This window comes from Zonotrichia albicollis, chromosome 1 (genome assembly GCF_047830755.1).
Source record: "Zonotrichia albicollis isolate bZonAlb1 chromosome 1, bZonAlb1.hap1, whole genome shotgun sequence".
In the NCBI taxonomy this organism is placed as follows: domain Eukaryota; kingdom Metazoa; phylum Chordata; class Aves; order Passeriformes; family Passerellidae; genus Zonotrichia; species Zonotrichia albicollis.
Genome location: NC_133819.1, coordinates 115,080,791 through 115,106,905, shown reverse-complemented (window position 1 = coordinate 115,106,905; position 26,115 = coordinate 115,080,791). Strand labels below are relative to the sequence as shown.

General features: G+C 39.1%; 1 protein-coding gene across 1 annotated transcript; it reads left to right on the top strand.

Annotated features, from left to right (window-relative positions):
- Nucleotides 1-25,169, top strand: OPRK1 (opioid receptor kappa 1). Its single transcript, XM_005479292.4, has 4 exons — nt 1-323; nt 809-1,119; nt 14,155-14,507; nt 19,058-25,169. Exons 2-4 carry the CDS (start codon nt 860-862, stop codon nt 19,588-19,590), a joined length of 1,146 nt encoding a protein of 381 aa, XP_005479349.1. The 5' UTR covers nt 1-323; nt 809-859; the 3' UTR covers nt 19,591-25,169.
- The last annotated feature ends 946 nt before the right edge of the window (nt 25,170-26,115 follow it).

Here is a 26,115-nt window from a genome sequence, read left to right as displayed (position 1 = left end):
CAGAGAGAGTGGAGAACGTGTGCATCAGTGCAGAGTGCTGCTGGAGCCCTGGCAGAGTGAGAGGGAGGCAGAGGGAGCCTGAGAGAGAAAAGGCGAAGTGGTGGGAGCTGGAACAGCAGCATCTGCTGCTGCTGCACGCTGCAGCTCCTGCCTGGGAGCCGGCTCTGCTGCCAGCACGCCTCTCTGAGGGCGCAGGTGCCTCACATCCAAAACTCCTGGGTGGTCAGTGGCACTTCCAGGAGCCAAGCAAGGTGGCTTTATTCTTTTCTTTTCCTGCCAAGAGCACCTGTTTGAGGACTCCGCTTCTTTTCCTGGACTGAAAGGTATTTTTTGTCATTAATGTGTCTTTTCTATGAAAGCAGGTATGGGATCAGGAAAAAATAACTCAGGGCAGGATGTTAAAGAAGATGTGCAGAGAGGTGGTGGGTTTCTCTGTCTCCTTCTCCTTTAAAGCAGAGCTTAGGCAGTGAGGAGCCCTCGTTAGGATAGAGTTTGACTTAAAATATGAAAGATGGGAAAGACAGGGTTAAAGTGTGGGGGTGGATCTGAGCTGTTCCCATCTGGCTTGCTTCACTATGCAACCTTTGAAAGTGGAGGAAAACTTTCCTTGTGCACTTGGAGAAGCAGCATTATGTACCAAGATGCAAAACTTGAAATAATTTAATATGAATGTGATTTGCTTAAATATCTGCTTGGCAAATTACAGTTTCCATCACAGCAGTGCTCCCCTTAACACATACAAGTTTCAGAGGTCTTAATGTTCTGTGGCTGTAAAAATACTTTCTTTCTTTCTCTTCCTTCTTTCTAGCATACTTGCCTCCTGCTGTGTGCCCTCCTCCTGGTGTCGGACGGTGCCCCTATGGATGCCCCCATACAGATTTTCCGTGAGGAGCCAGACTCCACCTGCTCCCCAGGGCCCTGCCGGCCCCCCAGCACCAGCAGCAGCTGGCTCCCGGGCTGGGCAGACTATGACACCAACGCCACTGGGGCCTTTGGGGACGGCCAGCACAACCACACCAGCATCTCCCCCGCCATTCCCATCATCATCACCGCCGTCTACTCGGTGGTCTTCGTTGTGGGCTTGGTGGGAAACGCCCTGGTCATGTTTGTCATCATAAGGTAAGGTTTTGGGTACCGGTTGGAAGAGGTGCAAAAGACCGTCCCTAAGTTTGGCAGGGAGGGGGAGAGGGTGGATTATGGAAGTCCTACGGTGAGGAGCTGGAAAAAAGCAACTGAAATGACCCAAAACTTGTCAGTCTCAGTGGTTTGCCTGCACTTGTGTGTTAGAGAGAGAAAGGACGAGCTGGTGAAATGTGATAAATCCTGCAGCCTGAGGGAAAGCACGTTGTGCCTGGAGCTGTGTTCATTGGCTGCCCTCTAGGGATGAGATGCTGCTGCATCCGAGGGAAAAAAGCTTGAGTGCAAGAAGGAAACTTGTACAAGGCAGCTTTTATTTCCACTGTGAGGAGACCCCGAAGGACAGCTTATGTGTCCAGTCATGTGGACAATGATCCATCATTACCTTGGCACCTAATGACTTCTTTAACGAGGAGGGAAAGCCAGGAAATTATAAAAATAGGAGGAAAGGCTTAATGTAAAGAAAGGGATGATTTTTCTCTGTTTAGCAGTGTTTAACTCCAGTTGTTGGTGTTGAATTGAAGAAAGTAGAGAAAGTGCTGAAATACCTTTTCCATGGTTTTCAGGAAAGAGGCAAAACCTTTGTATGTGTGTTAGTGAAGATTTCAAACTAAACCACTGGGTAAAATGCACTGTGACTTATGATTGCACTTACACTTGTGTATTGGTGAATATTTTAGTTTGCACTGGGCTTCCTCTCTCTTTCTGTCCTTTTCATTTGCAATCTGTAGGCATGCTTGAACAGTGCTGTTTAGCAGGGTGCTAATGAGCAATGCAGGGCACTGAGATCATGAAACTTCTTGGACTCTTTCTCCACAGCCTGTATGAATTCTGATAAAGTTTCTGGGAAAAAAAATTCCCAGAACTGTGGAGTATTCATTGCTCCAATGAAATCAGCTTGTACATGGAAAAAAATGGAGGTATTGGAAGGGATTCTCTTTTGTAAGGGATGTATGATAAGGGTCAAGAAATTGCAGAATAATAAAGTAATTGTCAGACTTGATAAAAGGGGAAGTTATGAGAACCACTGAACTTGTTGATAAGGTACTTTAAAATGATGGGTTATAATCAGGTGAATACCCTTGAATAATGAAAATAAATTTACTAGTCAGTGCAATAAAAAGAGATGCCTGTGGTCAGCTCAGAAAAAGTGGTCTGCTCCAGTTTTGTGATGTGATTTTTTTCCTCTGCATGCCCTTTTGACCTTCATTCAGGGTAGAGATTTAATTTATTTTTGCATTTCTCCTTCAAGAAAAGAGACTCCATGCTTGACAGCTACACAGCCGCAAAGGCAGAAATTTTCTAAGCCATCAATCAGTAACAAAGACAGCTGATTAACTGGCCTGGGCATGGGAAATAACCCCAAACTTAGCCCTAGAAGTTAGCATGTATAGATCATACTGGTACACATATATTTGCTTTTTTCTCTTCTTCTGCTACCCTCCTAAGACTATTTTTGTAATGCTCTAGATAGCTATTGCTCACTTTCCTTCTAGTTCCTACATTAGCCTTTCCTTGAATTTTCTCTTTCATCTCTCAATTACAGGGTAAAAAAACAAACAAACAAAAATATGACAAAAACACCTGTTTTTTTTTTTTGGTGGGGGGAGGTGGTTTTTTTTTTTCTTTGTTAGATTTCTCTCCTAGGTTTTCTGCGCGGCAAATGCAAATCATTAGCTGAAGTGCAGGCAAGTACAAGCCAACAGTTCTTGAAATATTTCAAACATTTGTGCGAGAGGTTTATTTTCTTCATTTTTGTCCGAACCTCTCATGTCCCTCCATTTTTTCCTCACATATACTCTCTGCATGAGAATATGTGAAGTATCTCAGGGTGGATTTTAATGACCCATGAACAATGTACCCTGCAGTGATGTCTTTTGTGAGGAAAGACAAGGTCTGTGGTAGGGAGAGGCAGATCCTGTCCCCCAGCCATCCCACAATAGCCCCCCTCCATCTGCCACAAATCTAAAGTGGGATGGGGATATACTGAGGCTCCTTTTTACCTTCCAGCTGAGTACAGGCTTTCTCTGAGGCCCTTTGCTGCCATTTCTCAACTCTGAATTCCAGATCTGATCTGCTCTCCTCCTAACCCCCTCTAGACAGGCACACAAGGCAGGCACCACTCCTCTCCCTTTGCTCATTTAAATGTATAACATTGTTAGAATAGTTCAGTTGGAATTATTATAATAATCATCTAGCCCAACTGCCTGACACTCCAGACCTGACACTGGGTCACTTTTTGGGTGACAAAAAAAAAAAAAGTTCCTCCCTCTGTTCTGAGATTTTCAGTCAAAGTGTTGAAGTGTCAATGCTATGGTAGATTTAGGAGATTCCAGAATCTTGAGATGCCTCAGAAACAGGGTCAAATTCAGCCATAGCCTGTGGTATAGGCAGACCTTGGCCAATTTCTTGTTTTAATACCATTACAGGAGTGGTTTTGCTACTTCTGCATAAGGGCTGCTAAAGCTCATGGACACCAGTGAGTCAGCATCTCAGCAGCTTGTGCATGGGGTGCTGGGTGAATGAAATCTCTTACAGGTGGAGTGTTCTTCCACTGAGAGGGAAAACTCAGAGTTTCCTCAGAGGAAAAAATAACAGGAGAATGCCACTTCAATCACATGTACAAACTCCTGACAGAAAAGTAGCTGAGCTCGATATAGCTCCTGTGAGAAGAGATTTATGCTGAATCTGACTGGGAATGGTCCTTTAGTACAGCGTTGATAGCGTGGCCTCTTAAAACATTTCTCAGGAGACCTGGATTCTTCTCTTGGTTTTACTATCAAGCTTCAACACTTTTTCCTGTCCTGATGAATCCACTTCATGGTTTCCTCACATGTAAAATGGAAATGCTGGCATTCACTGTCTTTAAACACACCGCAAAAGTTAGATTAAAAAGCCAAAGTCTTATCACTAAAGCTTATAACAGAGCAAGACCAGGTCTATTGTAAGCACCCTGGGCTCCTCAGACACACATAGACTGATCATTTTGATGTGCAGAGAAAGCTCTGTGTTGAGCAGACAGGGGACTGGCACTCTGTTCCTGCCCGTAGCTCTTGGCTCTCCCAGTGTGGGTGGGTTGCAGGATCTCTCCCTGTGTCTGGATCAGCTGTGCAGCACATGCACCATCCCAGGGGCTCTGCTGTCATCTGGGTGCATGGACACTCCATGCCAAGCCATGGCATGAGGGGTGTAATGCTGTCCTGGGGCTGCTGCCTGTCCTGGGGAGAGAGAGTAAGAGAACAAGAAGGCGTCACATTGCTTCTTGTACTGGTGGGAAATGTAGGCACTGTGTGGGAACCACAGTCCTCCCATATGGAGGAGGAGGGGAAGCAGGAAATGGGCTTGCAGATACCTGGTAAAGCTGTCTGACCTCATCTGAGGAAAGTCCTACAGCTGTGTGGTTCTTGGCATTAGCAGAATTTACCTCTACCCCAAGCCTTTTATTTTGAGATTAGCTTTTCCTCTGAGGTCTTAGAATATATTTTTGGAAGTAAGTTGGCTGAAGGGGATAAAAAAAAAAACTATTTGTCCTTGGAAGCAAAATGGCTTTTTACTCAATTCTTCTTACCTCATTACTTTTTTTCTTTAAAATTTAGGACTGGCTGTAAGCAAAATCGTAGTTTCTTGTGACAGCTGCAGGGAAGAAAATCTCCTGACTAAAGTTACAGCTTTAACTAGGATCTGCACTTACCAAAACCATAAACATATTCTGACAGAACTTGGGGAGATGCTCTCTCTTACCCTCTCCAGATGCCCTTTTCCTATGTATTTATCTTAGCCTCATTGTTCCTGAAGTAATTTACTGAGACCAACTGATATCAACAGGATCCCAAAGAACCAATCCTGTATTCTTTTAAAATTATCTTTCAAGCTTCCAGTGAACTGAATAATTTTCTACATTCAAGAATTTTTAAGAAGAGGTTGTGCTACAGATGTGTTGATTAATTCCTAAGGGAAAAAAGAAACCTTCTAATTCTCTGCTTAGTCTAATGTTGAAGAAAGCATTTTACCACTAATACATTTTTGTTCTTATATTCATTGAACTGAACAGCATTTTACCTAACAGGAAGAGTGTGTTAAGGAATGTCATATAAAATTGACTCCTTTCCAGACTGTTTTTAAAATTTCTTCATCCTTCATTCCAAACAGGAATGAAAATATTTTTTTTAAAAGTACACAACAATGAAATGTATTCAATACATTGGTTTAAATTAATAATAGATTTTGATGCCATCAAAAGATCACTTGTTAAATTGCTTTAAATTATTGTCCTAATTTTATTAAATTATATGTGGAAAGAATATTGCTCTGAAATGAAAATTTAGGCTCCAGAAGAGTCGACCTAACTGAATCAGCTATTCCCTATTGCTGGCAGTTTGCATGATTTCATTCTTTTATGAAATCAAATCAAGGCTTTGGCTGCTAAAGGCAGAGGGTGAACTGTACTATACTTTGTGAAGTTTAGGACTTTTAACCTTTCCTTTGCTAATCAAAAATCTGACAGCTTACTACTACCAGCAGAGAGGCATCAAATGGATTGATAGCAATTCATCTACGGATTTCAAAGAGCATTTAGGTGCACCTCACTGAATGGAGGTAATTTTGATCAGTTCTGCAGTGTTAGTTCAAACGTGACATAATTTCCATCACTACTTTGAAGAGTGATCATTACCAAAAGCTTTTACAGATGGCACAAAGAACAAGGCAACAGGAAACATGAAAGAGCACAGGCTTATAGAAGAGTATCGATAGTTTGAAAACATAGACCATTTAAACAAAATGTTACTATTTCTAATACTTTTAAAACCCAGCTAGACAGTGACCAAGTGAGACCTGGGATTTATAAGCTGACGAGGAATCCAACTCATGGTCATGCTGTGATAACTGAAAATAGGCAGGGAGAGCAGAGGAAAGGCTTGAAAGGAATATTTACCACAGACAGTATTAAAGAGAGGCTATAGCTTATAGTGAATAATGTGTTTGGCTTCTGAAAAGTAATTTGGTATCCATCCAGACGTTTCCGCTGGGCTAACAGCCAGGTAATCATTTAGTTCAGAGAAAGGCATAACTGGAATCAGTGTCTGGTAGCAAGATGAACTACAGAGAAGCTTTTTCAACTGAAAGAAAGTGAAAACTCAAAAGAACTTTCCAGTTTGGCTGCTGGCAAGGCAGAAAGCTTGAGATAACTTTCCTGTTGCCAAATGGGAGAGTGGTGGGTAGGTAGCCCATGATCCTGGAGAAAGCACAGGGAGGAAGCACAGTGAGGAGATGGTGTTGGGGAGCACAGACTGGCTAAGAAATGAGGGAATATTGGGGACCTTACAGTTAGATCTTTTTCTGAGAAAGGATTCTGAATTTGCTGAAAGGGTGTTGTAAAAGGAAATTCTTAACTGGGTGATTTGGATTCCTGGGACACATTAAGGACAAGGGAGAATAATCTTCCTGTCGTGCCTACTCTCACTGTCTAAACTGTGATGACTTTGTTCCTTTAAATTATATTCTCTGCAACAGATAGGTTCCCAAGAAGAGTTTTGATTCCAGTTACATATTTCTTTCTGAAGAAAAAGCATCCAGCTACACTTGACTTCCAGGAAGTATACTGCAGGTCTCCATTTTGGTCTCCTCATCTCTAAATGTCAGATAATTCTCTCAAAGTGAGGAATCTGTGCTCTTCTCCTTGAGGAAGACTTTGTGCTTTGCTTATCTTTTGTGAATTTAGAGAGATATGAGGAAAAGGCAATAGGAATATCATTCTGTCTACAGACAGGCATGAGTGCACAAACTGGATTAGTTGAGGGAAAGGATGTATGCAGATACAACGAGGATATTGGAAGAGGGATGTCTGACCATGCTGGCATTCCACAAAATGTAAAAATGATATAAATAAAGAACATGAAAAGGTGCACAGCACTTTAAAAAAACCCACAAAAATTAAATTGATTTAAGATATTGGTTGAAATTAATACTAGATTTTGATAACACCAAAATATTACTTGTTTATTTGCTTTAAATTGGCATGGTTCTATTGGGAAGTTGTCACGCCAGGCTGTGAATTACCTTTGAAATATTTATTTCTTTCAAAGCCAGAGGGTTCAGCTCTCATTAGATTCACCTTCTAATTTTCATGAAGCTTAAAATTAATTTTAGGCAGTTTCCTGTTTTCAGTTTTGAGACATTATTTTAAATGAAATCTCTGTGTTCTTTTCATGAGTATGAAAAGACAATTTTCTTCAGTGTATGAATTTGTGAATTGTGGAAAGAAAGTAAGCAGAACCTTTGTGTTTTCTCCATTTCTTATACCAATCCACCTTCGTAACATGCAGCTGCTCATCTCTGCTCCACATAACATGTCAGCAACACATAAAGACTGAATGTCTAGAATCCCCAGATATAACTGTGCTGCATGTGGAGCACAGAGGATTTTACATTTGCTAAATGCACTTCCCACTGCATTGTTGGTAGCCACTGTGGCTACTGTTGGCCAACTGGCAAAAGCCTCCTCGAGTAGTGACAGATGAGAAACTGCATGGTAGGATTAGTCCATACAGTCTAGTCAATGTCATTTAATGCTCACACTCAGAAAAGTTTTGTTTTACCATGCTGCTGGATGATGGACTGCATCAGGACTTACTGTTGGACTCAACTTTCAGAATGACTGGTTTGTCAAAGTGGGCAGGAGAAGGATATTTTCACCAGGAAGCAACAAGTTGTGCTCTTCTGTTGACTGTAATTTAAAGTTTTCTGCATTTCACTGGAATTATCTCCTTTAGGAATGTGTGTGTTCAGCTGGTCTGTGCTGTGGGCTTCCCTGAGGCAGGTGAGGAAAATAGATACATGGGAGGAGTCCACAGAAAGCCTCCCAGATGCCTCCTTAGAGGGACTGATGACCTCTCCCTGAGCTGGCTCACTGATATGTGCATTTGCTGTCTTACCACACAATCCTGCACTTGTTATAGAGCACAGTCCCTTGTCTTCCATTAAACCTTATTATGGGAGTGTTGACCTGAGATTTGGGTCTCCACACTTCTGAGTGTGTAGTTGTCCTATAAAACACTGCAAGCTGTGCCAGTTGTTACTCATCCCTGCTCCAAAATGGAGACCATTGTTTTGGGAAGAAGAGTGATACCCTTAGCCCAAGACCCCTGAGTAAACGGTTTCTGAGCTCTTTCCTTTTTTCTGTCCTGCAGAAACATCTAGGGAAAGCAAACATTCAACAAACTCTTGTCTACTTCCCAAAAGGAAAGTGATACCCAGAGAAATCTTTTCCCGGGGCTATTATCCCTGTTTCCTTGAGCAATGAGAGTTCTCCTTGCCAGGCAATCTCTGTTCTACTCAATTCCCTGTCCCATAAAACCATGGGAAGCACTTGGCTGAAGGAGTTTATGCCCTTTATTAAAAAAAAAAACAAACTTCTTCCAAGAAAAAGGAATAAGAAAGGTGGATGTTACCAGAGACAGAGATTCAATGGTCACTAGAGCAACGTACTTGTGACAAGTAAAAAGGATTAGAATGGTCTATGTAACACCCTGGGAGCCCCCCATGGCAGGACTGGTCCTGAGAAACATCTGCAGCAGCACCAAGTTTTTCAAGAGATAGAATAAGTTGCCTGACAAGGCCAGTATTAATCTCTACTTATAAACAGAGAGCAAAAAACTCTGCTACATATTCTAAGCTAATTGTCCAGGCTCTTTCATATTGTTATTAGACATAATGGTTTCAGATAAAGTACCCATTTAGTGAAATTCTGCATTCTCACTGATTCATTTTCAGCTGCAGTGATCCACAGCAGCTTGACCTCTGACCTCTCCTATCAAAGTCATGGAAACAGAAATTTCACAGTATTTTTTTTCTACCATTTTACAGTTTCTTGCAAGAGAGGCTTTTGAGCTCACATAAAAATATTAAAAGCCTTTATCATAGAAGGAGAAAGATTAGTTCATTTTTGCTAAGTAGTGTGAATTTTCTTCCACATTGACCACTACATACATTGACTTGAATTAATTCAAAGCCTGGTTCTTTAGCTCAGGAAAAAACCTTTCACATCCAATCTAAATCCACAAGATTAAATCCTGTTCAGGCTCTGTTTAGGGCTAGTGCAGGGAAGAAATGGTAGCGGAAAATTGTAAGGATTTTAACTATACCTTTTGACATTCACATAGATTATGCTGTCTGGGGGAAGAATAAAAGACAAATTTATGCTTTTCTTTTTTGAGCTGCTTTAAAATTGGTATCTTTAGATGCTTATTAGTAAAGAGAATTCCACTTTATGATGTAATTTTGTAGACAACAATTTTAGGTCCTAAAAGATTTGATTAAGACAGGCAACCATTAAATATGTGCAGTAACAAGGTTTTCCTTTATTTAAAATGCCATCTGAGATCCTCTACTGCTAAAATGTGGCAATTTAAAATATGATAATGTCATATAACCCAATACAAACATGACAATTACAGCTTGTTAATTTTTATATTCTTTAAATGACCTTAGTCTTCACTTCATATTGGCATAAGATTTTATATTGGATTATGAATATCCAAGAGAGAGCTGAGCCATCCTTTTGACATTGTATGGGTTTGGAATGGATCCTCCTGGATTGTTTTCTGTTTTTTTCTTCCTATTCTGATGCGGTATTATACTGACTATACTCAGAATATAGCCTTGAGATTTAGAGCTTTCCTGACTAAGCTTTTCAGCTGCTTGATCTCCATATACTTCATTCAGAGGAACCTAGTGGAACAGAGCCTGCATCCTGCTGATAGGTGTTTTTGCAATTTGCTTTAGATGTGCTTTAGCTCTAATTTTCATTCTCTTACCCAGGTATCTGTGAAAAACCTGTGTTTGCGATTCCTCATTATTTTATGCTTCTGTACTTTCCCTCTGCAACTGGAGTAGTATATTTTTAGTATATTTGATGTAGTATATTTGTTATCTTCCCTTTGTAGTATATTTGTTAGTTTTGCTCCCTTCCCCATCCCTCATTTCACACTGCAGGGAACATTTCATTACTCCATCCTATTACAGTTACATGAAAAAATTTGACCAGAGCCTCTTTCTCCCCTTTTATCAGCTTTTCTAATGTTACAGTGTACTTTAAAATCACAATTCTCTCCTCTCTTGGAGATAATAACTTTAAGGGGCACTACTAGCAGATCGCTTTCTGAAAGCACACCAGATCCTCAGTAGCATGTTTCCCTCTTCTGTTACCACAATTTCATTGATAGTGTAGGCTGGAGGTGTGATTTCTTCTTATTTACTGTCTTAAAAGCATGTTCTGCTCCAGGGAAAAGAACAGTAATGATGAGTTGACTGAGAAACACAGGGAAGATTTCTAGGGGTCAGTGTAAAGTCAGTCTCAAAGAACTTTCTGGTTTTGGAAAGTGAATGATGCCTAATAGCTTTGAGAATTTTACTTTTGATATGTAAGTAGACAGAATTTAAAACTTGCTCCTTAAAAATTTCATCACATACCCATCAAAAAAAAAAAAAAAAAGCATCCATATGAAAGTGTTGTGTTTCATCTTGACTGTTTTCCTGCACTTTTGATATATCTTCTAGTTTTTAGCTTACAGAGGCTTGAGCCCTGCTTATAGCTTTACAAGCAGTCTTGAGATCCACCTGCTTAAGTGATCAGATTTTTTCTGCTGCTTGAAATTAGATTCTAGCACCTGGTTTAAAAGAGGGACTTTCCATTCCTATGTCATGTTAGAAATGTTGCCATTCTCTTAAGTCCCTGTATCTAACGAACCACTTTTCAGACGTGGGATTTCCCATGAGCAGTTCACACAGCCATGGTTTATAAATATTGTAATAGTATTTGAAACTTGTACATCAGACACTAAGAAATGCCATTAATTGCTACTGAGGCACTTATGCTGTAATTATGTTCAGATTTACCCTATCTGTCCTGCTAAACTAATTAAAGCAGATAGAAATATTTTTGCTTAAATGAATTCAGATATTTGATCAAGAATTTTAACTTTGCAAAAGAAGACACGATTCCCTTACATAATCACTGTTTTGACCTTGTTCAAGTGAGTGGAGAGGATGGTGAGATAACCCCAGACCACAAAATATTATTTCCTTCTATGTTTTGATGCAATAGAATGAGTTGTAGGAAAGCAGGCAAATCCCTTATCTTATGAACTTTATCAGGGTCTGCTTGAAAGGGTCTGACAGCAACAGCAGCCACTCTGTTACTTAATCTGGACAGTTGAGATTAAACTTTCAAGCACATATCTTCAGAGGCATGTAGGCATTTAATAATTCTCAGGTGTTTAATTAAAAACATTCAAGGAGTTCCAGATTCTCAAAGGCATTTCTGAATTTTCTGAACTTCTAAATGAATGTATGACTTTATCTATACTGCCTAATAACTTTAAAGAGCAATACCACATTTATACACAGGCCAAGGTTTCCAGGCAAAAGTAATCAAGCTCTTTACTAGCCTGGCTTTACAGCACTTGTTTGCAATTTTTCCACCTAATCTAGGGAGAAGTAAAAGGATAAAGGGTACTGGGAAAATATGGCCTATAGAGTTGTAATGGCACACACATAAAATAATTAAATTAAGGTTGCAAGGAATGGGAAATACGAGATATAAAGACTTTGAGATATTTGCTTTTCCAAGGCTAATAAAATCTTAGATATTTTTCCCCAGTTTTCTGATTTTCTTAAAGGAAAGAAAGGTCAAGCTAATTCTTCTATACTTTTTGAAAGCAAACTTTCTTTATCCAAACCCTTGGCGAAGTTTTTAAAGATCTACAGGTATAATGATTCAGGAGAATGATTACTTGTGTCACGTCTGCTTATCAAAGGTCATTGCATTTCTTCTGAATGTTCCTGTGTTAAGTACAGTAGCTTATATTTGACTGATGCAAACTCTTTGTAAAGCAGCAGACCTTGATTTGCAGGCATCAGTGGATGGAAAAATTCTCCTTTCTTTTTCCCCATGATAATCACCTTAGCTGTTAAGAAACAGCTGTCAGTGTTTCTAAGCTGAATTTGTCTCTCTTAAGAGATTCATGTATTTGTTCTTGTTATGCTTTTCTGTGTAGTCTGAAAGAACTCTTCAGTACCTGCTATTTTCTCCCTGTGAAGGTCTTCAGACACTGTAATCAAGTCACCTCTTGGTGGTTTTTTTGATAAACTAAATGTGCTCAGCTCTTTATGTCAGTCAGAGAATTTTCTCCAGTCCCTCCAGTCCCATTATGCAGCCATTCCAGCTTTCCACAGTCTCTTTATTGCAATATGAACAAGACAGCAATTCCAAATATCATCAGTGACGTCCGTAGAAGTAAAATTGTCCTTCTATTATTCTATTTAATTTAATGGAAATGAGTCCATTTTAGTAGAGAGTTTTGAGTGTTTAGTGAACTTTTGTTTGGTCTTACAGCTGAGACACACTTGAAGATAGTATTTTTTCCTTTCATTTTTTTAACCAGGAGGGAAGTTATTTGTCTGATATATCCTGTATTTGCTTTTTTTCTAATAGTAAGGACTCATACTTGTGTTTGAATAGTGCCTTAAGGGCTATAATGTGACCTACAGGACAAAATTCTTCCTCTCCTGGAGGGTCTGTTGACGAGATTGATCTAGTGGGGGGCAGAAGCCCAACTCTGACTGATGGTTCAGTATGTGGGTGAGAAGGATGTGTTCTCTCTTCCCTTGCAGATTTTTTTTCCCTTTGCTTCAGACCAACATTTGCCTTTATTTCCTCGATAAGCCTTGATTAGAATGTTTTAGAAAACCTAATGTTATTTTTAACATTTCATATTGTTCATAAAATCAAATTCCTGCCCACATTTTTTAATAACTAATTTACATATTGGGCACAATTTGACACCACTGTTTAATTTATTTTTAAAATATTTTTTATTCTACACATCAAAGTTTTGAAGGCAAATAACATTGTGTTATGTGATCATTGACTAAAGTGGTTAAATCTGATATTTCCACTGTAAATTATCAGTGGCATATAGCAAAATGTAGCTATGCGTGTTTCTATGTGTGTTATGTGCGCACTTCTAGTTTGGACACACACCCAAAGTATGGGACTGAAGCAGTTTTGGGAAAGAAAATCTCATTAAATCCAATGATAAATTAACAGCATCAGCAAACACAAGTACTGAGGAGAAGCATTTCGGACAGGAGTGATAAGTAAATTCCCATGTCAGCAGGCTCTCCATCATCCTTTGTGTCCATCACAGAGAGGGAAGCAGTCCTCCACAGGCTGTCTCCCAAAACTGTCCTTGGGGTCAAACAAAGCAGGATGTCATCTCAAAAATCAGATCCTATTATTCTATGCAGGCTGAGATTCCTACCAAAGGCTTACTTTTGATGAAATTAAAGAATGCAAGAAAAAATACTGCTATGACAGGTTTTTTTCCCCACTGTGGTATCCTACTTAAACAATAGTCATCTTTTACATTACCAGTCATAAAAGAGAGGACTGGGAAAAGCTGATGGTAAGAAAGGAGAAGAAATTGGCAAGGAAGGAACAGGGAAGGTAAATGACTAAAACTGTATCAGCTGGCATTGTAGTGAATTCAAGCAAGACAAAGTGGCCCAGCAAACATAACAATTAACTTGTTTTCTTACTGGAGAATGGCATAACAGTTTCTTCCACAAACCAAACCCAGAAATCTCACAATCACTGACAGATAGCTATGAGAAAAGGAAACAAAAATAATTTTGATAATTTCCAAATTTAACAGTGATATTTTCTTGTAGTGGGATTTGAGGAAAATTGAATTGAAATTTGTCTAATTAGATTAAATGTACTCATACACCTGTTTTGCCTATGGTAAATAGCTCTAACTGCTAATACAGCTGTTGTGAGATTGAATAAAGTGTGTTCACTTTTATCCCATGGGTCTTGCATTTGTTCATGTTTCTACCACAGATGAGAAAAGACATAAAAACCCCAACCAGGGCAAAGCCTGACTGATGAACTGTTACTATCTGAATGGACATAATCATATCTTGTAGTGATAAAGCCTTACTTTTTTCATTCTGCAGGTACACGAAGATGAAGACAGCGACCAACATCTACATCTTCAACCTGGCTATGGCAGATGCACTTGTTACCACGACCATGCCTTTCCAAAGCACCGAGTACCTGATGAACTCCTGGCCCTTTGGCGATGTGCTGTGTAAAATAGTGATTTCTATTGACTATTACAACATGTTTACCAGCATTTTCACGCTCACCATGATGAGTGTGGATCGGTACATTGCTGTGTGTCACCCTGTGAAGGCTCTGGACTTTCGTACACCTCTCAAAGCAAAGATAATCAACATCTGTATCTGGCTGCTGTCCTCATCTGTTGGTATATCAGCAATAGTTCTTGGAGGCACCAAAGTCAGGGAAGGTGAGTGTCAGCATACAAAATGCAGTCTTTTTATTTATCAACTGACAATAAATTGTAGGTTCAAATATTGATCAAACCTTATTTACTCCTTCTTCAAAATTACACCTAAATTCTTGACATTTTGAAATATATAGTAAAACATTGCAGTGCAACATATAAATAATTAAAGCTCAGATGCCCATACCAAATAAAAGAACAAAATGCACTTTGAAGCACTGCCTCTGCTAGAATGAGACCATCAAAAACTACAAGCAGACAGCAGGGGAAAATTTTCCAGAGTTTAGTCACAATGGGCAAATCTAGAATCAGTTTAGGTTGAAACTTGAAATGTGGGCTTAAGGTTCTTTTTGTAGATGTTGTGAGAGTAGTTCTGATGAAGTCCCAAGAGCAGAAACTAGAATTCTTGTCAGTTTGTTATCACCGGCCATTTCACAGAATTTGAAGGCAAAGAAAGAAAAAGAAAGTAGGAAAGGAAAAGTCCATTGCATGAGAGAGAAAATTAAGGTAAATTATATATGACAGTATCTCAAGGTCATATTTAAAAAGGGATGGGAATTTATATGGAAACCTGGAAAAGGTGAGAACAAGGACTGTCACAGGAAATGGAAATTCAGGCTATGGCAGGGAAACAGTTACAAGAACACAAAGTCAATGAAAACTGTATGCAGATCATGTGTAGGCTTTGCTTGAAACGCCTGTTCCATGAAGGACTGTGGATTTAGCTCCTGCAGCTTCTGACTCATTACCCTGCTATGGGGTTAGTCTGATTTTGAGATCTTCCTTGAGAAGGAAGGGGGAGAAGCATTTTCTCACACAAGTGCTTCATACCCACAGGTGCAAGTTCAGTACAGGGGCATCTCAGGATTTTCAAAAGTTGGAGGCTTCTAACGGTGTCCTTGGGTTGGGATCATCCCATTACTGGATTGCTGGATAAAATACAGGCATTTATTTGGTAGGAGTTTTGTTTGAGACATAAACAGCCTTTTGAAAAACTATTCATAATTTCCTGCACTATCAACCTATTTTATTTAGAAAGGATTCATTGCTCTTGAGACCAGTGTTTACCTAAGGGCACTCTTTCATCTGGCAGACAATAAATGCAGTATGTTAAGCTGTTTGACATAGACCAACATGAAAAATCATTTCAGTAACAGCTGCTCAAGGGCTGATAGATCTGGCTAAAGATATATAGATTTTGCTCTTGCTGTTAGTCTTCTGTTATGTAGGTTACAGAGAAGTCCTCTGGAAGCTCCTCTTTCAGTGCTTTGGGGGATCACGTGTCTTGGTCTGCAGTGCTGTAGCTCTTCTCCCCAGTAAAGTTTTGACAGGCTCTATAAAACAAGGTCTGCCTGGGGAAACATTAACTTCATGCATGTTTGGAAGGATGTCTTGCTACATACGAGATCTTGAAGGCCATGGGACACTGGCTCAGGCAGGTGTTTTGTTGGAGCCTGCTCAACTAACAGAATATTCCTGTCATTCAGTGTCAGCAGCACGTTTAGATCAAGGGGCTCCTCTGAGACCAGCAATGATTTAATGCCTTTTCCATGCCATGTAGAAGGCAGCCCTTTTTATAACTTATGAAACAGAGGCTGGTAATACAGAACACAGCTGGGCTAAATGAGGTTGGAAATATTGGCAGCTGCTTGTCAGCTGCTACTGTTCCTCCCTGCTTGTCTGATCTAAGGTCTCTCTCGAGCATTTAGTGTCAATTACCTTGTCTGGTGTGCTCATGACTTGCTCTGATAAATGCTGAAGTGGAAAGGCAAGGATGCTCCCCTTGCCTGACAGCTGGAACTCAGCCCTGAAATTTGATGTCATGTTGCCTAAAACAGTCGTTGTTTATATGCTTCAGGGCCTCTGTTGGGTTCACATTTAAGCAACAACTGAACAGCAAATGGAAAATGATTATACTTGAGGTTCCCTCACCGTGCTCAGTTAATCCATTTTGTTATCACAGCTCAGAATTGCTCCCAGGTGTGTCCTTTAGATACATTTTTCCTGCAGAATAAAAAAAAAAAATTTACATCTGTGTAAATTTTCCTACTCTGGCCATAATGGAAGTTTTCTTGCTGAAGAATTGTTCAGCTACCAAAAAAAATAAAGGTATAAAATTAACTCTTCATATTGCCAGTAAGGATATGAAGGGTATGAAAGTTACACAGTCAATATTGTATATATAATATGTATGTTTCCTAGACCAATATTAAGATTAATCTTAAATGGTAGTTTATCAAGGACATTATAAAATATATTTACACCAACTACCACATGGAATTCAGTGTTTTTCCTTAAAATATCAATATATTTGGAATATTTGTGCTTCCAAGTGGAAAATGTCAGTATGACATCTGAAGATTATGACACTATTCATAAGTTCTGCAACTTTTCAGGCAGTAAAAATAGAATATAAATTGGATTTTATTATGTTCCACTTCCGAAGTTCCAGAAAATTAATATAGTGTTGTGCATTATGATCAGAGGTTCTATTGATTGTTTCCTACTTGTAAACTGGGAAAGTGCAAATGGATTCCACAAAGTACTATGCTATGTCATTACATGTATCATATGCAATACATTAATAATAATGACTTTAGAATAAGATCTTCCGTAGAAAGTATACTGCAATGAGATGCAAGATAATAATTAAGTTCGTATTCAATAATTTGGAATTCTAAAATAACATTGCCAACCAAAAATGATAGCAAAATACCATGAGGATGACCTAAAAATTTTGATAAATATGTGAAATTATGTCAATAGATCTGAAGAGGCCATTTCTTCTGGGAGTGGGTTGAAGTGAGTAGCTGGATGTGGTCTGGAGCAGCCATCCCTGACCACACTTCATTTTCATCCCACACATCTGGAGGCAGCTTTACTAATTTAGGTAACACAGCTGCATCCTGATTCTATGTCATGGCTGCTAAGCCGTGATCTACTACAAATAGCAGTAATAATTGACAGGAAAACTTCTTTCAAGACAATTGTTGGCATTTCTAGAATGAAATCAGGTGAAAGCAAGTATGCTTATGAAAACCTGCATCACAAAAGATTTATACAAGTTCACTGAGTGTCAAGTCTCACTTAGCTGTTATCTGAGTATCCTGTATCAGCCTAAAAAAATATGTCTTTTCCACGTTCAGTTTTCAGAATCATACATTTATTTAAAATAAACCCCAAAAATATTTAACATTTTTAGCTGTAAATGTTTTCTATTAAAATGTTTCTGTATTCAATATTGCCCAGTAACAGCTTTCTGATATCTAACCATGGAAATGTGTGTATGGCACTATAATGATAACTTCCTCTCCTAATTGTTTTTCCAAACAAATTTTCTGCAATATCTTTTTGATTTGGAAAGCATTTTTATAGCAGGGAAATATGGCCTGATCTTTTTTTTCTGATGTGTCCTGATGGAGACAGATATGAAAAAGTGATGTGCAGGAGTATACTAAATCATTCCACTCTTAGAATCAATGAAAAACAATACATAATAATTCGTAGAGGAATGACAAACTCAGTAGGGAAAATGATAAAAAATCCAAAGAAATTTACAGGATAAGCTACAATTCAGAGTGAAAAATCTCTGTGTTACCCAGACTTATCTTCAGTAAAGTTGAACTGCTGACAGTAGTTGTAAATTTACCCCTTCCCTTGCCTTTTCATTTATCTTATTATTTCTTTTTCCACATGTTTTATATGCTGGAAGGCTCTAATGAGTTCAGCAAATTAAGCTTCAAATATTTCATTCCTTAGCTTCCTCCTGATAGATGAAATATTTCTGCTAAACACATTCAAGTAACAGCCTGTGGCTCCGAATCCTGGCATGGGCAATGGGAAAGGGAGTGGACTGATCTCTCTGGCCCAGATCCTGCAGTCTCTGCACAAGCTGCATTTCCAACGGCATGATCTGCAAAAAGAGTAGCTGCCATTTTACTCCATGCACACATGTTTTTTATTTGCTTCTATTTAACAGAAAGGAAGATGTTTCCATGGGTTTTTCTGAATGTAAGCATTTGTGTGTATCATAGTTGTGCTGTGAAAGGCACATGGGAAAAGGTTATTACAAAATTATCATATATTGGCAAAATTTTCTTACTATCAAAACCTCCTTCAGCTTCTACCATTCATGATACCAAAAATCTTTCTCCACCCACAGACAAAAACATATGTAGTTTGATAATAATGATGAGATTTCTGCTTTGCTGAACATGGTACTTAGTCTGGTTTTAAATCTCAGTGAGATTCAAATAGAAACGACTTCACAGATTTTGTTTTTGTGCTCTGCTTTTTTTGATCCTCCCATGGGAAAGAAATTTCATACAATATTTTGCTTTTGAAAAAGCTCAAAACTCAGTAATTTCTAGACACAGCTGCATAAAACCAGTTTCAATGGGAACTGAAAGCTTCCTTGGAGTGATTTAATGATAACTCCATTTATTAATATCGCAGTACATGCTAATCACTTTTCCTAGGTTACGCTATGATAATGACATTGTTTAGAATATCTAATAACAAAGCAATTTTCTTCTTGCTTCCTTCATTTTTAGATACCGCTAGCACTGAATGCTCCTTGCAGTTTCCAGACAGAGATTATGTGTGGTGGGACATCTTCATGAAAATCTGTGTCTTTGTCTTTGCGTTTGTTATTCCAGTTCTCATTATAATTGTTTGCTATACTCTGATGATTCTGCGCCTGAAAAGCGTGCGGCTTCTCTCTGGCTCTCGGGAGAAAGACCGAAACCTGCGCCGCATCACCAGGCTGGTGCTTGTGGTTGTGGCAGTCTTTATCATCTGCTGGACCCCAATTCACATTTTTGTGCTGGTGGAGGCCTTAGGGGACGTGTCCCACAGCACTGCTGCCATATCCAGCTATTACTTCTGCATTGCTCTGGGTTACACCAACAGCAGCCTCAACCCAATCCTTTATGCCTTTTTGGATGAAAACTTCAAGAGATGCTTCAAGGACTTCTGCTTCCCCTTCAAGATGAGGATGGACAGGCAGAGCACCAGCAGAGTCAGAAACACTGTGCAAGACCCAGCTTACATGAGAGAAGCAGGTGGGGCAAACAAACCTGTATGACTAGTTGTGGAAATGTCCTCTTACTGTCCTCAGGAGAGGGAGGAGTCCAATGACCTAGGACTGACACAGATTACCACTGCAGTTTGAAATCGACTCACCCAGACAGACATTTCTGGAATATTTCAGAAATCCCATCAGTTTGAACTAATGCAAGTTTATTATTGATAAACAAGAATCTCCTGTAAATCAGCTCAAATGAGAAGGACCTGGTTGATGGTCAGGTTTTGGCACCATATCTGCTGTACTTGAGCCAGCACTAAAACACACATTTGCAGAGTGAAAAGATTGTGTTGCACCAGGTGATTCCGGATAAGAATAGTTCTCACTTTTCTCTTTACAATATGTAACATTGCAAAAGGCAACATTTGGTCATAAAACTGAACTGTACCAGAAGCTTCTGCCCCAACAGTGATTGCTTCTAAAGTACGGAGTTTGACAACTTGATCCTCTTTAACAGTGAAGAGTGCTAGGTTTCTGTGAACAGTGCCACAGCTATAATCAATATTGTCCTCAATTAATATATCTGTAACCCTTGTTTGTGTTGTGAAAATCCAATTTGAGCATGATCTACCCACACACCGAAGTGATTTTATTGTCTGTGTATGGTCAAGCCTTTTGGCATTCAAAAATACTGGAATTTAATGGGAATTGTTATCACATGTTTAATCATCTCTGTGTAATGTTTTGTATGTGTGATTTTCCAAGATGGTTGTTTCTTTATTGAGTCTGAATAATATAATATGCATTTTCAGAGTGTATATTGAACAAGAGGCTAGAAAATTTCAAATGTTTCACTTGTTACAAAATTGATGAAAAGTTGTGTTATATTCATTACATGGAGGAAACACTCTCATGTGTAACTTGTTTTCCTGGACAGTATGTAAGCAGACTGAAATAAATATTTGACAAATTAGAAACAAGGGAAGTAGCACATGAACTAACTGGATTGATACAATGGAAATTAAATATTACTGGATGCTTTAATGGCACTGCATGGAAAAAGATCCTGGTTTATTGATGCTGATGTATTTTCTTTGATACAGTCCTATGACTTCAGTAATTTTCTCTGTTTTCCTGTGAAGATGGAGGTGTCAAGGCATAGATAAATAAGTTACTAGCTTGCTGAAGGTAAGTTTATGGTAAAATGGAGCCTAACTTCCAGTCTATAGACTTTTTTCTTCCTGATGTTATATATCACAACTCCCACTACTGATGTTGCTGAAATTTGGCTCCTATTATCTTCACCCTGAGCACACACACCATATATCTTCTTGTTAATTTTGTTCTTTACACAAAAGAAAGAATAATGTTAGTGCCTTCATTTCATGGAAAATTTTGTCAGAAACACAATCTGATTTGGTCCTATCAGACCAAAAATGCCTTTTGCACACCAGTAAAAATAATGAGTTTTTTCTTGGACTAGCTGGCAGTCCAGTTCCTGTGGAAATGCTGTAGAAATTCAGCCTTCTGCAGGACTTCCATATACCTTATTGTTAATACAGTCATGTATGTCAAATTTTTTTATATTAGTTTGATAAATGCTGCTGTTGAAATATTCAAGACAACTCTTTCTGGACAAGTCTAGCACTTTCTGATTGTTTCTACATGAAGAATGATTAGCTGACCTCAGGATGCTTTCCTTACCTGGGGAAGTGAATGATGCTTACACAAGTGCTGAGTCTCACCTCCTATTCTGTCATTCATTCATTTTCTTAACATGCATCCAGCTTTCTAAACTAAGTCCTGACCTTTAAATGGCCACAAAAAGAGAATGTTTAAGGTAAAAGTTGAAAATCCAAGGTATTTATCAAGTTAGGAGCAAGTGAAATGGGAAAGAACTAGAATCTAATGAACTATTTTCATTCAAAATAACCTATGTTCCTGTTCATGACTTACCATTTGCATATGTAAGTCTGTAATTGAATAGGGTTTTTGTTCTACACATTAAGTGCAATGCTTTGTATTGTAATGAAAAATCAATGTTCTTAATTTGAAAAAAGGAGGCTTCTAATAATATTTTTGAGGTTTGTGTTTTTAAGAAGATCATAATTTCCATCACAGTGGGAGGAAATTATAACTTCCTAACAATTAAGCTTGCAAAATGTTATAGGAATGTGTCCTTAAGGTTTATTTCTATAATTGAACATTAACAGCCAAATTAGTCTGAATGCAGTAGAAAGGTGTCTTGGAAGTTTTCTTGTCAAATTGAGCAGCTTACTGCACTTCAGTGAAAAACAGCAGGAAACTGGCCAAGACATCTTTAACACATGAGAAAGTACTTTAGAAATGATACTATGCTTTTGCTCACAGAATCTGCTTCTAGATGACTGAATTCCCACTGCAAAGCAGTTTACTTACTTTGTAACTCCAAGCAAATGATTTTCTCTCTCTCTTGTGCTGGCTCTAGGATGCAGCGAGAGGTGAAGGCAGGGTAGGAGCTGCCTGGCCCAGGAGCAGGTCTGGGTGGGGAATGGGGCAGCAGGGACAGGCTGTGCTGTGCCATGGGCTCAGGATGATGGCAACATGGGGCAGACACAGGCAGGCAGCCTGGGAATTGCTTGCACTTGCTACAACCACTCTTACATCCCTTTCTTTTTGGAGGTTCCAAAAATTCCATACTGCAAAAGCATGGTCATGGACCTGCTTGTGGGGCTAAATTCCAATCAGTCAACTAGTATGGATACCTAATATGTCACTTTCTGTGTTTCTGCTGCTTTTAACTGAGAAGTATTTTATTTGGAAGATATACTTGGTGTTCTGGTTCTGGACTGTCCAACACATTGTGGAGAAATGATGCTTAGATGCTGTGAAACCCCAAGTTTAGTTAATGAGCAATATCTGAACGTGATGAGAAATTCAGGGAAAACTGAAAATGAAATTTTTGTCCTGTGAAAGGCAAAGGGAAAACACACCATTTTGAGCCATAATTTCCCTTGATTTTGCTAAATTAATGTAATCTTTGCAAAGAAGACAGGGAGATTGTGCTGGGATTTTATTTCCCTTAATTACTTATCAATTCTTAATCAAACTTAATCATTGGCTGTTGTCTTCCCAATGAAGTTTTTTCTTCAGAAGAAAATATGGTTTCAGCAAAATTGATTGAGTTTGTGACAACTTATGTAATCTGTCAATTAAAAAAAGTAATTGTGCCTGGATATTTTTTAACTGGATCTTACAGATGTGCAATACAATGTAGTGAGCACATCTATTCAATGCCAGAGTGAGAGATTGGAAGATATTTCAACTGACTGAATCAAAGTATTTTGGCTTGGGCTTTTCTTTTTGCTGGACTGCATGTGGCTTGGGAACTGTTGCTGCATAAAGCCCTGACATGCAAGGTGGAATGATCTCAGACTGCAGATTTTGATCACTTAGGTAAAAGTGTTTTGATGTCCAGCTGTGTGGATAATGCAAAAGAGTGAACGAACACTGGGAGCTGCTTCCTGGAGGGGAGCAGCTGAGAGCAGGAGCTGCTTTTCCTGCTGTGTTGGGTAAAACCTGTCCCACTGTGTGCAAGGGCTGCTCAGCTTTGGGTTACACCCCTGTGATTTAACCCCAGCTGGCAACAAAGAGCAATGGAGTCACTTTCTCACTGCCCATTCCTGCCCCTCCAAAAAACTTGGGGGTTGAGATAAAAGCAGTTTAATAATGGAAATAAAGTAAAATGTACTGATATTGATACTAATACTAATAATATTAGTAATATAATGGTGACAGAAAAATAAAACCTAGGACAGACACCTGATGCCCAATACAATCACTCACCACCCACTGGCCAGTGCCCAGTCCATCCCACACAGTGCCTGGCTCCTCTTGGCCAGCTTTTCCCAGTTTATACACTGAGGATGAAATCCTGTGGCATGGAATTCTCTTTTGGCAAGATTGGGTCAGGTGTTCTGGCTGAGCTCCCTCCTGTCCTCTTGTGCACCTGCCTGCTGGCAGGGCATGGGAAACTGGGAAGTCCTTGACTCAGGGTAAGTAAGCCCTGCTTAGCCACAACTAAACCATCAGTGTGTTATCAACATACTAAATCCAAAACATAGCACCGTGCTTGCTGCTCGGAAGAAAATTAGCAATAACCCAGCTGGAATCAGGACAACCATTTCTGCAAAACAATCATGGAAATTACCAGCCTGTTCACTTTGCTTTCCCTCCAATGTTGATTTGATAGTTGGCAGCAAATACAAGTTCTCTTATTCAGTTTTCAATTCTGTTAATACCAGTGGCACATCTCAGGTGGGCTTAGGGATCTACAGAAGGGAAATACCCATCTCCTTCATCAGTAAACAAACCCTGGGGCAGACTGATAGCTGTAGGAATCTAGGTTGCTGCTTCCCTGCTGAAAGGAATACCAAAAATACCTACAGCTTTGTGCTCCCCTGCAAATTTGTAGCAAACCCTGTAGTAAGCCTCCTGGAGGTATTATTGTCTATTAGTGCTTTAAAGGTGTGAAGGCTTGATAGTGGATACATAGTATGAGAGAAAATTGTATTGACAGTGACAGCAGTTGCTTAGGAAAAGCGTACAGAAGCTAGGAGACACGTAAAACTAGAGATTGTGAGCACTTGTGTACCTATGTATGGGTGTACAAGATTTCTTTGTGCTTTTAATTTACACACTCTGATTTTATGTATTTTACTTCTATATATTGTAAAGCAACTGATTTCTCTTCAAATTAGCTGAAATGTGTTTTAAAAGCTTTGAAAACCCAAACAATTTAGAGGGTCTTGATGTATGGAGATAAAGTAGACAACCCTGCTACTGAAGTACAAAACATTTGGCAGAGTGGGAGAACAGTGCAAGGTAAAAGGAGAGTTTGGAAACTACTGTGAAATACTGCAGACTTTCTTGGTAGAGGCCATAATGTCCTGGAAGAAAAGTACTTATTACTGCTGATGCATTTCCTCCCAAATTGTCTCTCATTAAATACTTAGCTGTCTGTTCCCAGAACAGCCCCTATAATTTTTAAATACTTTCCTGTACAAGAAGCTTTTCAGAAAGCAACACCCGGAAGCAGACATGAAGGCAGTCTAATGATAGACCTGCAACTAAATCGTGCTCTTCAGTAAATGCTTACTATGGGAAAAAAAAATTAATTTCTATTTTCAGATATCTGAAAGACAGCTTTGAAAGTCTGCATCTGTTGGACAAATATTTGATCGATCAGTGAAAATACTGGTATACTGTGAAGTTGTAATGTACTTGGCAAAACCACTGTTAATTAGCCCTGAGAATGTCAGGATGCATTTTAGGGACATGTACCTCCTTCTGTCTTCCCTGAAGAAGAATCTTTTATGGCCAAAACTGCCGTAATTGAAAAATTCAGCAGAAAACTAGCATTAATATGGTACCATTTGGAGCAGGTAAGCTGGTATTTTGTGCTCTTGGAGCACTTTTTTCCTCAGTCTGATGTTTCTTATCTCTGTTTTGTGTCATGGTGCAAGAAGTGTCTGGAGTGGACAGCATAGAAATTAGGCTTACCTAGTGTATCCTTCCCCCTCTTTCTTTCAACTCCTGCTTGTGTTCCAGTCTTCTTTTTTGGTGAAAAATAATTAAAGAAAAGGACATAGAAATTACATAGGCATAAATCTGCTATCTGTAAATCCATATTATGGTTTTTTCTTCTTTTTTTTTTTTTCTGCCATTCTATTAACTCCTGTATATGCCTAAAACTCAGACATTTCCTCCATCTATATGAATCACATTAAAATATGGTGGTTTTGCTTATGGGAGCTGTCAGGCATTACAATTCTGCCCCATATTTAAGTATGCATATACAGTGCTCTCTGGAATGGAGTTTCACTTTTCTTGTCTGACAGGGCAAAGTGACATTTAGCCACTGTACTGCACTTTGCAGTTGGTTCTTAATTGTGTTTGTGCATTTTAAAAGTGCTTTGTTGCTGATAGCGCCACAACCCAGATGTACATACAAATGGATTCCTCAGAGTGGCAGCCATAATAGTGAGAAGTAATTATAATGATAATAATAGGATCAAATAGAATGTTATGAAAATAATATTTTTCTTCACAAAATAAGACTTCAGTGTCATTTCATTCACTTAATGAAAATCAAAGCATGTACTGTCTCTGGGATCAGGTGGAGAACAGAAGTCTTCTCATCCCAGGAGAACATTTCAGTTACAGCCATGGGCTTTATTTGGTTTTATACAGTGAAAAACAAAAGCCTTTCCATTTAAAACTGCAATTTCCATATTCAACAAACCTTCTGCAACACAGAGGATTTTCCATGTGCATTTTGACAGTGCTTTCAGCTGAGCATTCGATACAAAGTTGAACCTTATGTGGTAGGACTCAGATCAGGATTCCAGCATGGGTTATGTGTCCTGTGTCCCCAAGTAAATGCTTTACTCCAATGCTATTTTCATCTGCTGGAGCACCAAATGGTAGCAGCTGCAACTGCTCTTGGTGTTGAAGCCCAAGAAGCTTTTGGGAGAGTATCAATGCTGGATAACTCCCAGCCAGGGAATAACATGCAATGACTCCTGTGATTTCAGAAGACTGAAC

Excerpts from the sequence above, each read along its gene's own strand:
- OPRK1 (XM_005479292.4), top strand. The coding sequence starts at position 860 with ATGGATGCCCCCATACAGATTTTCCGTGAGGAGCCAGACTCCACCTGC. Across the intron at positions 1,120-14,154 it reads GTCATGTTTGTCATCATAAG|GTACACGAAGATGAAGACAG; the intron begins GTAAGGTTTTGG and ends TTCATTCTGCAG. Across the intron at positions 14,508-19,057 it reads AGGCACCAAAGTCAGGGAAG|ATACCGCTAGCACTGAATGC; the intron begins GTGAGTGTCAGC and ends CTTCATTTTTAG.